We start from the raw sequence: 16,769 nt of genomic DNA on the forward strand, positions 1-16,769 counted from the left end.
TACATAATTATACACAAGGACAGCTACAGATAGCTAAGCAACTACAGCTGGAAATTTTGACATCAGTTCATATTCTGTTGTTCAATTTAGATTACTTGCAATTTCTGGATTGTGAAGCACAACAGAGGTATCTCTCAAACCGGTTAGATCTTATGGTCTTTACACTTCACAGAAATCTTTGGATACTGTTGTTTCAATCTACAGGAAATAATAAATTCTTTGAATTATTTTTTTTTCCAGTAATTTATGTAAGGATTACATTCCCATATATTTCAGTTTGTTTCATTATTACTATATTTCTTCCAAAAATAAAAGATTTTTGGGAAAAAAAAATTTAAAAGGTAAGAATTGCTATAGTTTAATTTAGCAGTTCAATTAAGAAGCTGTGTTCTAATTCTGGAAAGCTCAGAACAAATATTGTTCACTCAGTTTACTGATCTTCCTTTGTTTTATACCCTGGGCAATCACACGCCACTCAATTACATTATTACCCAATCTCTCAATCGGGAGATGTGCTGTCCTTGGAAAAAGCTTCTAATCCTATTTCATTATGTTGGGAGTAGCCCACAACAACTGTTCAAAACATCAGGCTCTTCACATGTGATCTGCATAAGTCGCCAAAGGATGAGGTGTCTAACTAGGTGTAAAATGACTTTTCGAAACCAAATGGCAAAAGTACTGTTGAGCAGTTGTCAACAGTTAATAAGATTAATGACTGAACTGGCCAAAACCTGCTCTTATCATTAACTCATAGGGAATGTTTAGGAGAAAAGAAGTCCTACTCTGGTGAGTAATTAGCATACATAGGCACACCTGAATGGGATCCCAGCCCATTCAGAGAAAATTCCACATTCCAAATCACTCTGGCATGTGCTTTAATCACAGCACTTTACTATACAATCTGTTGAATCAAGGTCTTAGCTATCTATGTCCAAGTCCAGTATGTGTCTCATCTCAGCAATGTACCAGATGAGAACAGGCACGTGAACATATTCTTTCTCTTCAATGACATCAGAAGATCTTAGCTAGAGCTGTCAACTGAATGAAATGCAGTAATACCATGTAGTTCTGGAAACTAGGGATTTCATATAATTTATTTTCATTAGAGATTCTTTGATTATGTTGAACCAAGTCTGCCTTTTATACAGTTCATTAAAATAACTCAGACAATACCTAAACACCAGCACTGTACACCAGCTCACCTACTGCCTGTTTCTAGTGTGCAACACAGTGCATTGGCCTGCCTTGGTAGGCTGCTTGGTTCCAAGCCTGCCATTCTGAGCACTGCACAGCCCAGCAAGCAAACATAAAGAAATGTTGTTATGCTTCATAACATTATGGCTTCTTATATTTCAAATACCAAAAGACTCACTCTGAATCTGCTTGTACTGTATCACTGCTATCTTCTAAACCATCTTTGACCTAGAAAGAGTTATGTAAACCAGGCATTACTTGCTAAATGACACATTAGAGAACTCGCTAGTACTCTATGCCCCTCACAGGCAGAGGTGTTCATCTGCTGCACACCAGTCACCAGAAGGGATAGAGAAAGCCGGCCTGATCTCTGTACAAGGTCAAATTCTCACTGGCTTCATGAGAAACATAATCCATACAAGAAGCCCGGATTAAAAACATGCACGTGAAAGTGCAGAATGCATTAAAATCTTGGAGCCTTAATGTCAAAGGCAAAGAGTGCAATCCTTCTCCACTTTCAAATGGGCAAAGTGACAAGAGCCTGAACACCACTGAAGTTGGGAGTACCTGTGGTACCCCTCAGTAGTTCAAGTCTTTGAGTCTGCGTTTTCCCATGCTGGATCTTAGCATTAATATTCCCTCCACAGCAGCTCCTGGACTGTCAATCATCTTCTGCCAGAGGTGCTGCTCTTCCCCTTGAGAGTCCATCCAGTCAACCTCCTTTCCATTACTTACACCTGTCAATTATAAAAACACAAGGCATTTTGCCATATTAGTAAGTATTTAATATCCTTGCTCATTTGCTCCAACAGCATGTGAGAAAGATGACAAGTGCTTTACACTGTATACACTTTACTATCTTACATGAAGTTATACTGGAAACAGGTAGCTCCTGGAGAGCACCATTTAGTCATTAAACTCCTTTGTGGTGCATGAACAGATGCACATAAACCTCCCTGCTCTGCACCACAAGGAACATCCTCCTATACAGAGGAAGAATGGATTCACACCGCTGTCAGGAGAAAGACTACTTTTGTCCAGCAGCAGCCTTTCTCACTGGGATGCTAAGAAACACTTCCAAAGTATTCCTAGTTCATCTAGACTGCACAGAAGTACAACTAGCACCAAGTTTCTGCATCTCTCTCAGTAAAGAACTAAATCATCTACAGATTGCATGCTGCCTTCTCTCTCTTTTCAATTTCCTTTTATGTAACATACATATGGTAGCATTTCCATCCTTCATGTATGTGAGTCACACAGGTGAGGAAGGAGAGAAGAATACGAAAAGCAATCATGCGTCAGATGGGACCTTACCATTTCCAGTGCTTAAACGGACACCTCCCAGAAAAATATTACTGGACAGTGACTCCTTGTCCCACACAGTCAATTCTAAGCAGACATTACGTATATCCCTTGAATTCAAGCCACTGAAAGCAAAGGTATGATTCCACTGGGGGTTCACACTCTTTTTTATTATGGGAGTTTTGTGTTTTGTAGCTTTGCTGTCATCTGGGAGCAGGTACCTGGGAGATACAGAAAAGGAAATTTGAATATGTTGACAGGCTGTCACATAATATTCACAAGGAATTACAGTCATGTAGAGGCTCAAATGGGATCAGAACCCCATCTCCCACTGCTATTACATTAGGCATAAATTAAGCACCTGAAATGCATATTTTGCATTTGTAGTCCATTCGTTCTTATAGTTACAACATCAGTTATCACCAGCAGAAACTGGAATTAGGTCTCCTTGCCCCCTTGGGTCTTAACCGCTATAATTTTATTTCAGTGAGGCTAAATATAGGCAGAATCATAAAAACATTGGGTAGAAGGGGCCTCTGGAGTCACCTTGTCCAGTGTCCCTCTCAGAGGAGGACAAGAGGTACTCCACAAAGAAACAGAAATGATTACTAAGGAAGGAACTTCACCAGTCTAGCATCATTATTTTTTGTTGCCTACAGCCCTACTGGGTGCAGAAACACAAATGCTGTAAAGTCTGACAAGCTCTTCACGTTTTAATTTCAGTGGACAACTCCTTTAGTGAAACTAAAAGAACTTAATACTCTAGTTGAAAATCAGAGCTCCCTACTAACTTCTGTAGTCTGTACCTCTTGCTCCTTCAGCAAAGTTAAACAAATAACTATGTGGTTGCACATAAACACTAAAGGGACAGACATACAAACAAATTATATCACTAGACCTCAATCAGGATTCCTGTGCAAGCTTTTCCTTGACAATAAACATAAGCTGGTTTACAGCAGTGGGATAACTATGGGCTAATCTATGTCATATTGCCTCAAACTGACAGTGCAGATTAGAACACTGCAGCACTTCAACCAGCTCATGGTAACTTGATTATGTATTTGGCCATGACACATAACAGAACAATAGTCTAAGAAAAACAGACTTGTGTTCCACTCTACAGAATAATCCATGTCAGCAACAGCAGACAACACCAACTAAAGTCAGGCCAGAGAATTACTGGACACACATTGCTACTGCTAATGTAAAAAGGCTTTGACAACATTTTCCTCTGAAGTTTGTTGCAAGCTCCACGTGGAAATAAGCCATAATGGGATGAGACAGTCTATTTTCAGTAAATGTCTTCACAAATATCAAGAAAAGAGTGATGGCATGAAAGAACAAATACATAGGAAGAATAGCTCAGACTTTCTCTACACAAAGTGTATGAGCTTAGTGATAGATTGAAGCATATCACAAGAGCACAATAAATTCTCTGTTCCACCAAGAAATTAAAGCCAGGATGTTTTCCACATTCCCCATTTAAATAATAACGCTCAAACAATTACTAATGAACAAGAACATATCTAAAAATCAGCAATTTGGAAAGCTAGCATTGAGAGCAAAAACTGGCAAAGAAAAATGTTTTAAGCCATCCTAAATGTAACATTTTTAACAGATAACTATGTATGTTTTTAAATGCATCCACATGCATACAGGCATATAAATGGCACAGACCTTAAATTTTTCCAAAATTACTTACCTTTAAAATGAAACCTGAAAGTCAGCAGGACAGAATTTTTAAACATCTTTTGTCAAGGAACATTAAATGTTAATAAGACACAGGTCTAAAATACTACATTTGAAGTCAGTGATAGACTTTAAATGTGCTCCTTGACACTGTACTACATGCCCAAGAGCGTTCCCAATTAAGCACTATAAAAAAAAAAACAAACCAACCAACCCCAAAACTCTTTATAGTATAAGGGAGAAAAAAAAAATATCTTCTCATTGAGCATATTAACTTGAATCAAAACAGGATTTCCTCAGTCATAATGAATTTTCTCTTTCAGTGTGTTTCAGGTGACACTCATTAGAAAGAATCTCAGCTTGATGGAGCATGCCAGGTTTTATAGGTGCTATCTGCAGTTTTACAAGAAAGCCAAACAGACTTATATCTTCCTGAAAATAAGTTCCATATTTAGGACACAGTTTGCCCGTTCCTCTTAGTATAAAATATGTACTGTTTCAATTTTCTGAAAATGTAAATGTCACCATCAGATCAGGTATCATCTCAAGCATGAGAGCCCTAATTTATAACTTCTTGCCTCTAGGAGTGATGAACATTCACCTACCTCTCTCTGCAAGCTCAATGGAAGTGCTTTCTTTTACCAAATGTTGCATTCTGTAACAGCATGCACATTAGCACACTGGGTACTTATGTATGAATTGTTCTGTTTCTTGACTGAGTGGTATTTAAATACCACTGTATTTAACCACTGGGACAATTTGTACCTCTCTGCCCTTACTTCACAGCATCCTTCTCTTCAGCATACCATTTCAAGGTGCCAGTTGCTCTTTAGGACTGACACTCCATACACAGATATACGGAAAAAAATTGGGTCAGACAAAATGTAATTCAGTGCAGCCATTAAAAAAACAGAGACAAAAAAACTCACAGACCCTTTCACGAAAGTGTCAGATGTGCCTCCTGATTTCACTGCAGTTAAATTCTTTGCTTCTTTGATGAGGACTTCTAATATACCTCCAGATGGCATGTGAGAGTCTCCCTTTTTTCCTTTTTTAAAGCTCTTCTTTCCTATATATAGAGTTGAAACACTATCATCAGAAATTATACATACACTGCAAGACTGATTTGGAAGTGTAAACTGACTTTCTAGATTTATTTTTTTTTATCATTTACTGCAATGGAATTGAACAATTCCTTATGAAGAGATTCTGATTATCTCTATGGCTAGAGAAATTAAATAAGGCAGGGTAGAAAAATCACTCCGTATGTGATAAAGAACTTGACCATGTAAGTAGCTAGTCCTTCTTGGACACAGCGGGGTGCCCTATGTGTCCAAATGTCAGTCTTTGTGGATCACTATGTTGAATACAAAAAACTGTATGTCCTGTAAGTCCCACCCCGTTTTCAGAATCCACTGCCACAAGCGATATTAAGACACACCACAATCAAGGTATGAAAACTTTTTCAGGGCTTAAAATGCAGAAATACACCATACATATGCAATGTGTAAGGACACACTGCTCCTCAGAGACCACACAAAGAACCTGGCGCTCCCTAGCATGCCTTTGAACAGCAGCATGAGGACGCATGCACTTGCCACTGCTGCAGATTCCAAGAGCTTATCAAGACACAGACCTGAATCTCTTTGACAGGGTTCAGAGAAGGGCTACCAAAATGATCAGAGGGCTAGAGCACCTCTCCTATGAGGAAAGGCTGAAAGAGTTGGGCTTGTTCAGACTGGAGAAGAAAAGACTTCAGGGAGACCTTATTTAGGCCTTTCAGTTCTTAAAAGGGGCCCATAAGAAAGATCATTTTGGTAGCCCTTCTCTGGACCCTCTCCAACAGGTCCATGTGTTTCCAGTACTGAGGACCCCAGAGGTGGATGCAGTACTCCAGGTGGGGTATCACCAGAGCACAGTAGAGGGGGAGAATCAGCTCCCTCAACCTACTGGCCTTGCGCTCCTTTGGATGCAGCTCAAGATACGATTGGCCTCCTGGGCTGCAAGCACACATTGCCAGCTCGTGTCCAACCTTTCATCAACCAGTACCCCCAAGTCCTTCTCCTCAGCGACACTCTCAATCCCTTCATCCCCCAGCCTATATTGATAGTGGGGGTTGCCCGGACCCAGGTACAGAACCCTGCAAAATGCACTGATTTTAAAAAATGCAGATAGCATATAACTGGTTTCTTTTTTTAGGCAGCAATCAGCTTTTCCGAGAGAAAAGCCTGGAATTACTGATAGCAGAGGGAATGTCATCTGTCAAACAAACAAAACAAAACAAAACAAAAAAAAAAGAAAAGGAAAGGAAAGAAAAAGAAAGAAAACTAATATATCTGTCAAATCCTAATACTAAGAAGCAGTACTGTCATTAAGACAGTGATATACCTGTGTCTGGTATATCCACGTACACTCAGTTACTAACAATAGTGTAGTAACTATTTTCCCCTATTCATTGCTGATGAAAATGGCTTACCCTAAAGAATTCAAATAACATTTCACAGGACTGAATTGCAGCAGTAATACAGTAACACTGAGCAGATGTAAAGCAGTGTGAAAAAACGGAAGATGGTGTCCTGGGTTCAGTAGTAGCAGTCACTTTTTCTCCTTCTTAGTAGCTGGTGCAGCGCTGTGGTTTTGACTTTCAGCCTGGGGACAGTACTGATAAAACCGATGCTTTCAGTTGCTGGTCAGAACGTTTTCTCTGACCAAGGACTTTGTGAGTCTCATGCTCTGCCAGGGAGGAGGGGAAGCCGGGAGAAAGCGGGGACAGGACACCTGACCCAAACTAGCCAAGAGGTATTCCATACCACAGCACGTCATGGCTGGGATGTAACTGAGAGTTACCCGGAAGGGCACTCTCTGCTCGGTTGGGCTCATTTTCGGTGGGTGGTTTCGTATTCTTTTCCCTTGTTATTTCTCTTATCATTATTATTATTGGTGGCAGCAGTAGTGATTTGTGTTATACCTTAGTTACTGGACTGTTTTTATCTCAACCCATGGGAGTTACATTCTTTCGATTCTCCTTCCCATCCCTTCAGGAGGGTGGGGAGGGGAGTAGAAACTGCATGGCTGACTTGCTGAGTGGCTTAAACCACGACAGATGGGTATAAAAAAAAGTGAAGACAGGTAAGCTTAAGGACAATTCAGCATGAAGTGGGTGGAGTCTATTACTTTGATCTATTACACAGTGTATAACTAGCTGAACAAAGAACCCACAGACTATGATTTAGACAACTTATTTCTATGTGGCTGCCTTCGATCATATTTTCTAATGTATCCTTTTCTTTTAATTAGGTCACAGCCATGCACTAACACTTGACTGCACACTCCCCTTCTCTATGTGTAATGTAAGAGAAGAGGATGGAGAAGGAAAAACATATGGTTCAGAATTTCCACAGATTAAGACAACTAGCATATTTAAGTATGATTTCAATCTTCACTAGTACCATTACTTCACCCTAGGTGAGGATTTTTAATACGTGGAGAGATGTAATCATGCTGCCACTGATGTTTGTTTTACCTTGAAACTGCCCTAGAGGAAGCATTAGATTTCTGTCTGGGGGAATGTAACGTAGAACAACTGTCAGTTCTCCTTTATATTGAAGCCCAACATCTGTCACAACCTCCATCTGAGAAGAGAAAAAACAAACAAACCAACCAGAAATCCAGGTAAGGTCAATCATTCACCTTCTTTTGATTTTAATTTTGTTGCACCAATTTAGTGTTTGAATCACTTCTCAGACATATCAAGCCATGCCAGCCCATTTTCAGATAATTAAGCACTCCAGATTGAATGCATTCATATTATAGAAAACTTTTTCAGCGAGGGAATGCAAACTCTCAGAAGAACAAAGCCATGTGGCATTACACATTGTTCAGTGAACATACAGAGGACAGAGGTATCTAGCATGAATAAGTGAAGCAAACAAACAGAAAAAAACCCAAAGCTTATGTCTGGACATATAAACTGTAACTAATTTAAGGTGACATTCAGCTCTTATCTTCCTCAATCAAAACTGTAAACTGTGATTTGTTTCACATATTTTAGAGAAGTCACTGTTGGAATAGAGGTGTGGGGAATGAAGGTGAGCGAAGAAAGCAGAGTGCAGCTCTGAAATAGAACTTTCTGATAACTGTTATTTCCAGTGTCCTTTTCTACACAACTGATATCTATGCATCTTTTTGTTTTGTGAGTATTTCAAACTTGCCCAGAAAGAATGCATTCAGTGCTCTTCAAGGCATCTTTGTTATAAAAACATTAGGCCTTCACTGACATACGCTGAATTTCGATTCCCATTGTAAGAAGTGGGAAACTACATTTTATAAATAGATGCAACACAGAGAGAACATGTTATTCCAGTTCAAACTGACTTCTAGAAAAATCAAGTGCAGTGAAAAATAGGAGTCTTGCATATTTGTGTTAGCGATCCGGTCCATGAATAACTCCAGCATACCCTAACCTTGCTCAGTGATGTCCACTAATGAACGTGGGACTACTCCGTTGCTTGCATTTCTGTACGTGCTTCCGTGCTGAGGTTTGGGTACAAATAAACAAACCTCCTTGATATCTTAACAGGGACAAAGCACATGTATAGAGGGAGAGGACCCTTGAGACACATGCCAAGGCACCATACAAGCCTTTAAAGTATGCTTATAGACAAATGTCTGATCTGCAACCGTATGTCTCCAAGATGCATTCAGCTTGTTTCCTGACTCCCCAGGACGGGCTGAATTCTATTATCAAGAGAAAACAGAAACAAAATGCCTGCACCAGAAATACATATGGTACATATGTAGAGTTGGCACTGCCTTCATACCATAGATTCCAGGCTAAGGTACTACGCATGTTTAGTGGGGCTAAGCCTATGCACAAACATGGGACAGGGAACAAAGCAATTTTAGTAATAACAACACTGCCCTTTTGTGACTTTGGAGCACTTTTACAGAAACTGGCATTCCTGTGCTGACTGAGAAAAACTGCCCTCTTCCCACCAGTGTCTGATGCCAGTTGCTACAACAGAGGACAAAAGAAAACCTGTAGTAAATGGCTGTGGAATAATTTCCACAATATCTAAATCTTGCCAGTCAGGCAGATCACTTATGGTCTAAACTGAGCAAATTTAGGATCAGATTTCCCATAAAGACAGGAAGGATTATTTTTTTTCTTTCTACTTGTGGACAAGCGGTAGTGTAAGTTCTTACATCGGTAACAATTTGTCATCCTCTCCCCCCGCACTCCAAACACACATGGCTCTGCCCGCTCTTTAACCACAGAACTATTTTCTCTTCTTTTTCCAATTTAACCACACGTCTCTTCAAAACAGACATCCAATGCTCATAGAAGAAATGTCTTAATGTCTACAGCCTTTTCACTAAAGCAGCTAAATGATTCATGACAGAACAAATAAAGTACTGTAATATAACATGGGAAATGTTTGACTGCTATTCCTGTCTCCATTAGGCAGTTCATATGGGAGAACACCACGTAATGTGCATGTGCATTAACCTGTGGGGTTTTTTTTTTAAATTCAAAACACAATAATTGATGTTTTTAAAAAAATTATCTTTGATGATCAAAAATCTTAGCAGTATTTTAAGTTTAGAAACATTATTTCTAACTTAGGAGACAGTCAGGACCAATTTTGTATTTGCTTTCTTCAGTAAAAAAAGAACTACTTTTAAAATCCTTTCTGGAAGTAACCAGACAACACCTTCCAGCTGGAATGGCTGAAATGTTTAGCACCTCATTTTTTTCCTGAGCAGGAAACCTTCATGGCTGCCTTTATTTTTTTTCCTCTGTTCGGATTAAAAGAAAGCACCTATACACACAAAAATCCCCAGAGACTGAAATAAGATGATAGAGATTACTACATGATAAGCAGCTCAATTTCAGACCAATATTGCATATTAACTGCAAGCAAAACAAATACTAGATGTGTATCTTATTGTTGTGGATGGTACTAAATAAGAGCAACATCTGATACCAGCCAGAGCTATGACAGCGATGCAGCAGACATTTTTTCTGTTCAAGAGCAGACCCAACAAAAAGTAACTTACATGAAGTGAGCTTGTGAGGAGGATGGTATCCTGGCCTGGACACAGTGCTGACTGAAACATGTTTGCCATCATTATCCACTTTTTCTTCCTGGTCTCACCTTGTCTGGACCACAAAGGCAGAGCTGGTGGTCATCCTTATTAACAAAGCTGAACTAGGAAACTGGGAATTATCTTTGCCACTTTTAAAGTGTGAGGTGTGTAAGTTTTCAAAGAGGCGACCACACCTTTGCCAAAGCTGGAAGTGCCCTAGACACAGAAGACACCCTACTGATTTGCCTGTTGATAAGCTTTAACTTGTACCTTCCTAGTTTAGATGAATAAGAGATAGGGAAGTCTTTTTTGTCACAGCTGAAAGGTGTAAAGCACTTTGAACAGAAACAAAAAAAGGTCTGTTTCTTTAATAAACTGTTAAGGGTTGGATAGGGGGGAGTGGTAGAAAAGTCCTCTGATTCATATGCTATTTAAAAAAGTTAATTTCTTTACTAGGTCATTTATCTGCTGTGGTTTATTACAAGAAGAACTTATAGTTTGGTTATAAAACAAAAAAACCCACCTTTTAAGTAGCCAATCGTGTGAAGATTTTATGCAGACTTTAAAACCAGTATGTTTTGGTTGAATAAAGAACAAAGATTATATTTTTATTGCCATATTAGACACTCATAATGTCCAATTTTATAAACACATTCCAAAGGAAAAATAACGAAGACTTGCTAAATTTGCTTTGCAACACTTTCACCGGCCGCTGGAAACCCTTACCTTGGGCTGGAGCACAAACCACTCATCGCCCGGATTTTCAAAGTTCCAGGAATCAAATGGAATTTCCACCTCCCCAAGGAAGCTGTTGCGTCCAAATCTGTCATAGTGCCAGACAGAAATCTGCAGGGTCCTGGTTTCTAGCTGTGTGTGACTGATGACATACTACCAAGAGAAAAAGAAACTCTCAGAATAAGCAGAAATAATAGTTTCCATGGAGCCTTTTACAACTCTAGCTCGATTTCATGAAGCCCACAGCAGCTAACAAATGAAGCATGAAAGAGAGATTTGTTTTCTTTGCAAACAAAATCGATGTAGCCAGAAAGCCATAATGCAAACGTTAAATCTCTTTTCTTTGCAGTATGCATCCTGTGGTCATTAATGTTACTATCATGACTGTGGGTTTTTTCTGTATTATTTACTGGGTATTTATTACTATAAAGTAAAAGATGATGCTTATAACTATGATGCTGTTAATTCCTGATAAGTTTATGTAAAAACAGTAGATCAATATCAAAGTTTAGTTTATAAGAAACCCCACTGATTCTTTCATCTCTACAAAGACAGTTTGCTGTATACAACTTTCTAGAAATAGCATGCTCTCCTTTTCAATTGTATATTTGCAAGATGAGAAATTGTTCCAAAACCAACTAAAACTGCATACACCAAGCATATCAGTCCTTGTAACTATTGTTGGGTTTGAAAGCTATTAAAAAATTCCTATATATATATTTTTTTTTCAAAACATCATATTGTAGCGAATACACAGAAAATTATAAACATCTGGAATTCTAGCTCTGCACAATCTGCTTTTAGCAAAAGGCATATTAATTCCCTGAAATTCACCCTTCTCTTGGTGTTAGCTGAAGAGACCCAGATGTCTTCTTTCTGCATTAGGAGCAACGTATGGACACAGACACATATTCTCCAAAAGCTGAAACAGTCAAGTCAGTTGGCGAGCCATGTATAGATATGTCTACAATGCTTAATTTAAATGCCAACAGTTCCACTGTGAAAGATGTCATATTCAGCAATAATGGAATATAAGTCAAAGAGGGAAGATATAGACGGATTTAATTATTTTAATTCTATTTTATTTTTAACAGTAGTTACAGTTGGGATGTATAGACATAGCCCTTGCTTACCTTACTTACCTTGCTTACCTTACCCACAATTCAGTAAGCCCTCTTTGTTGCAATTCACATTTTTAGCAAGCTGCTAGGTCCTATCCTCACTGAGTTCCAACCAGCAAACATGTTCAGCGCTATGTTTGTTGCTAAATAGAGTCTAACACATTTTTTACCCAGTTCAGGCAAGTCCGAACTTTTCTATAAGCCATTTCAAAATGAGGCTGTACGAGGCATTCTCCCTTGGCACGCAGTCTGGCCAGACCAAGTGTGTGTGTCTGCAAAATGGTTTGTAGCCAGGTTAAGCCAAGTATACTTGCCAGGGAGCATTCTAAGAAACTTATTTAAAACACCACTGAAATTGGAGGAGGTTGGGGGGCAGGGATCAGGAGAAACCAAAAAGAGCTTCTGGCCTCATGACTGCCAGCTGAGACCTCTCATCTATTGACAGGAAAGGGGAATCACCAAGAGCCTTGTGCTTCAGGTGCCAGACAGGCAGTGACCTGAGCAGAAACTCTGCCATTCCTGCACCACAGAGCCAAGGAGGTGAATGAACAACTTGTGAAGAGCTCAAAATAGTTCTCCCTCTGTAGTAGACATAGGTAAAGGCAAGGAAGGAAAGAGCCTGGGGTGTTGTGTGCCACCAGTTCTCAAGGAAGTAATCTGTCACTGCCTTTTGCAACAGAAAATGAACTTCACCACAGCTTTTTAGGAAGGCAGGTAGTGAAGCCATTGTTGGCATTTTCTTACCAAAATCAATTCTGCCTTAAAAATAAATTCAAGCCTCCAGAGGAATTCAGATCTTACTGAGTTTGTTGTCTCTTCAAGACCAGTTAGATGGGAAGCTTTAAGCTAGCTTTACTTTAGCATCAGTTGCTAACTTAGGGTGCACAAAATCTTTAAAGTGCTTTTAGCAACTCTGCTCTCAGGTTCCATGGGAACATCAACAGTTTTGAAACAGATATATGGAAACTAATAGAAGTTTCACCTGTAAAGGGAAGAACCAACAAAAACACTTCCTCAATGCTGAAAGCCAGGAATTACAGCTCACAGGATTACTAGATGTGTTTGCTTAAATATCTTTCCTTTTGAGGTATCTCTCCCAAACTGTAATCCTCTTACTGGAACACATATAGGAAATGCCTGTAAGCACAAGTGGAACATTCATCAGAGCTTGAGAGAAAGACACTGTTCTCACCTTCAGCGTTTCATTAAATTCCGGATTGGTGCTGTTACTTTTAATTTTGGTTTTGCGTTTACTTTGTCGGGACTTATCAGGCAAAAGGTATGCTTTGACATATCTGCAGATCAAGTAGGAAATTATTAGCAAGGAATCAAAATGACCAGTTTGAGCAAAGACCTGACACTGCTGCATCAGCAATTCGTACAAGGAAATTAATTCTTGCAGTCTAAACAATGTACCCATGTAAGACAGAATGTATGAAACATGGAAAGATATGGTCTTTATCTAAAAACATAACAATGTTAATCAGATAGGATGAGAATAACAGAAGACAGAGCTAAATTAATTTACTCATCCTCAGAAATGCAGAAAGCTTTCCTAACACTTTCCATGTTGTAGTATATGATTACTGACTGGTTATATATGACAACATTGAAAATGAAAGAGAATGAAAAATTTCATACCTTGCTTACTACAGGATTAGAGACACTAATTATTACTTTCTGAAGAGAAAATGTACATATCATACTGAGAACTATAACAAAAAGCTCAGAAAATGGTCCTTACAAAGTGAATCTATGGGTGCATGAAACCAAAGTTATCTCTATCCCTCCTTCTCTCCAAAACATCATTCATCTCATATGCTTTATTTTTTATTCTAGAAGAAATCAATTCAGCCTCCCTAATCTTTTGTATTTTTTGTCCTTTTACTATCAGGTTAATAATTTAAGTAACCTTATTGTTTCCCTGGGACAAGCATATGTTGCCTCAAGAAACATACTGAAAATGCATTTCCCACAGGAAATCCCAAACCATCCATCATCATAATGCTGCTTGTAGCAACTGGATCCTATGAATTCTCAGGCTCATATCACACCACCAGACTACAGTGTGTGCAGCAGTCCTAGCAGAACTGAAGGAAACTTTTCTCTGTGCTTACGGATCGGTCCTTTGCTTCTTCTCATCTGCAATGGCCAGGTTTCTGCAACTTTTCACCAGGATGTTGAGGGCACCTGTTTTGTAGCTGTAATTGATGTTGAGAAGGATTTCACCACTGACCTTCACGTTGCCATAGTCACCAGTTTCACTATATACACTCAGCATGCTGTTAATGCTAGTCTGGAGGGGGACAGAAAAAGGACTTAAAGGCTAAAACAAATTACTCTTTTCAAGAACCTGTTTTTTTCATATAGCAACAGCTTTGCAATATTATCAGACTTGTTACGACTTGCTGTGAAAACAGATACATCATAGAACAGAAATTTCACCATTTGATGTAAAACAGAATAAGAACTAGAATTAATAAGCATCTAGACAATTGATGTTTTTCCATGCAGGACTCAAACCTATTTATAAACATGACTAAATCTAAAGTACTACCGTGTAATTCATGCATGAACTGAGGAGCAGACAGGCCACATAAATTGTAAGTTCACGTAAGTTCCAAGCAGAAAAAAAAAAAAAATCACCTCTTTGGCTCAGCTGTTCACCTAATTTTTACTGAGTCTCGTAAGACATCTGCTGACAGAACCATTAGAGAAAGTTCTAAGGAAGCTTCCCATATATGGAGACAGTATAAAACCATGTTTGTCTAAAGCGACACTTACTTCTCATTAGCAATTCTACAAGAATGAGCAAAATCCAATAGGCAGCATTTCTGCAACTGCCCTAAAACCAAAATGTTTAGCAATAATCCCACAAATTTTTCCACTGCAAAGTAATTATCACCCCTCAATCTCTTTTTTCGCTCATAACCATGCAGAGTATTGCTATAAGGGTGTCCTTTTCCAGAAGATTATAATTAAGAAAGACCTAAACATTTTTAAAGAAAAACAGAGCAATATTCACACTGCCAAAAGGCATTTGAGAAATCTGGTGCATGTTTTCTTTTGAGTCACTGAACAAAATTGCTCAAAACTACATGCAACTACCTAAATCCTGAGACACAGCAACCTCGCAAGACACACAGGTATAGTCTTCAAAAAAAAAAAAGGGGGGGGGGGGAAGGGGAAAAAAAAAAAGAGAGAGAAACCTTAAAAGTAAGCTAAGCAGAGGACTCAGGAGAACTCACAGTATCACCATCTGTTTCAGGAACATTTAAATAAGTCCATTTTCTGTCAGAGCCTTCTGGGGAGTTCTTTAATGAAGGCAGTACAAAAGAGCAAGAGAAAAAAGCATTAGATAGCTGCAATAAGAAAGAATAACTGCAGTAATAAATCTTTACCTATATAGACAGGTAAAAGAAGTTTGTATTGCAAACTGTAGCGAGAAAGGAGAAAGTATCCCCATATCAGAGAAGTATTAAGTGCTTCCCCTATACTTCAAGTACCAAAGGACACGTGGCTTTAACTAGACATTTAAAGCACACGCTAATTAAATAGAAATTAATTATCTGCTGTATCAAAACAAGTTATATTTTAGAACACCAACTCTGCTGACTTGGATTTGTACTGGATTTCATTTGGATTTATCCTCATTTATGTCTGCATGAAGTCAATCCTCTCTTAAGCTAGTCAAAAGCTGAGCATTCATATTTTTGCTGGATTGGCACCCTTGTGAGAAATTGCAATTTCTCTGGGGAGTTTGTAAAAAGAAATGAAAAATGCACACAAATGCTGAAACAAGTCACTCTTCGGGGGAAAAAACACAGTAAAAGAATACTGGAGGAATCATTTTCCCCCCTCTGCTTGCTAGGGCAGTATCCGGAAATCTCACCAGTGACCTTGAGGGAAACTGCACCTTGATCTACCTTCTTCTTTATCAGCTGCTGAAAGGAAGGGAGACCACAGTCAAGGGGAAGAGCCACACAAAAAGAATTGGTCTGTGGCAAAACTCTGTTCTCCCAGGACTTTGCCTAAGGGCCCTGCACCACAGAAAGCTGGAGGTGTGTCAGTATGACACAGACATGAAAGACAGAACAAGCAGTCATTACCCATAAAGTTAATTTTATATGCCATGTAGGAATAAAAAACAGGAAAAAAAAGTTGTGGTTTGTGGGTTTTGGTCTTGTTTAGGCTTTGAGGTTTTTTGCCTTTTTTTTTATGGGGTGGGTTTTTCTTTTGTTTGTTTGTTGGGGGGGTTGGTTGGTTGTTTTGTTTTGGGTTTTTTTGTGGGATTTTTTTTGTTGTTCTGGTTTGGTTTTTTTGGCTTTTTTTTTTTTATTTCTGCTGGCCTTCTTTAGCCTTAATTTTAAAAATAAATAAATAAATAAATAGAAAAAAGCTTGTCTTTTTAATCCTTGGTATAATTGGCTGAAATTCCATGAGCAGGATTGGTTAAAATTACTGGAGAATTAGCAAACTACACTGACAAATGTGTCATATTTCCTCTTATTCCTCAAACTTTGAGCTAAGTTCCTGCCTTTACCATTTATGCATTTCTGTCTCCAGCAAACACGAAAATCGAAATACTTGGAAACTGTTAGTGAACTTAACAGTCCCAGTGTGTGCTCCAACATGCCT

General features: G+C 38.8%; 1 protein-coding gene across 1 annotated transcript in view; it reads right to left on the minus strand.

Annotated features, from left to right (window-relative positions):
* Window positions 1-1,773: 1,773 nt before the first annotated feature.
* The window catches only part of SYTL5 (synaptotagmin like 5), a gene marked incomplete at both ends in the record, with an annotated part of 55,265 nt that continues 40,269 nt past the window's right edge, over window positions 1,774-16,769 (minus strand). The window contains 8 exon segments of the mRNA XM_080613516.1: window positions 1,774-1,931; window positions 2,509-2,717; window positions 5,119-5,254; window positions 7,709-7,817; window positions 11,002-11,163; window positions 13,324-13,426; window positions 14,249-14,427; window positions 15,380-15,445. Coding sequence (XP_080469642.1) covers window positions 1,774-1,931; window positions 2,509-2,717; window positions 5,119-5,254; window positions 7,709-7,817; window positions 11,002-11,163; window positions 13,324-13,426; window positions 14,249-14,427; window positions 15,380-15,445 — 1,122 coding nt within the window.

This window comes from Psittacula echo (genome assembly GCF_963264785.1).
Source record: "Psittacula echo genome assembly, chromosome: 3".
NCBI lineage: Eukaryota > Metazoa > Chordata > Aves > Psittaciformes > Psittacidae > Psittacula > Psittacula echo.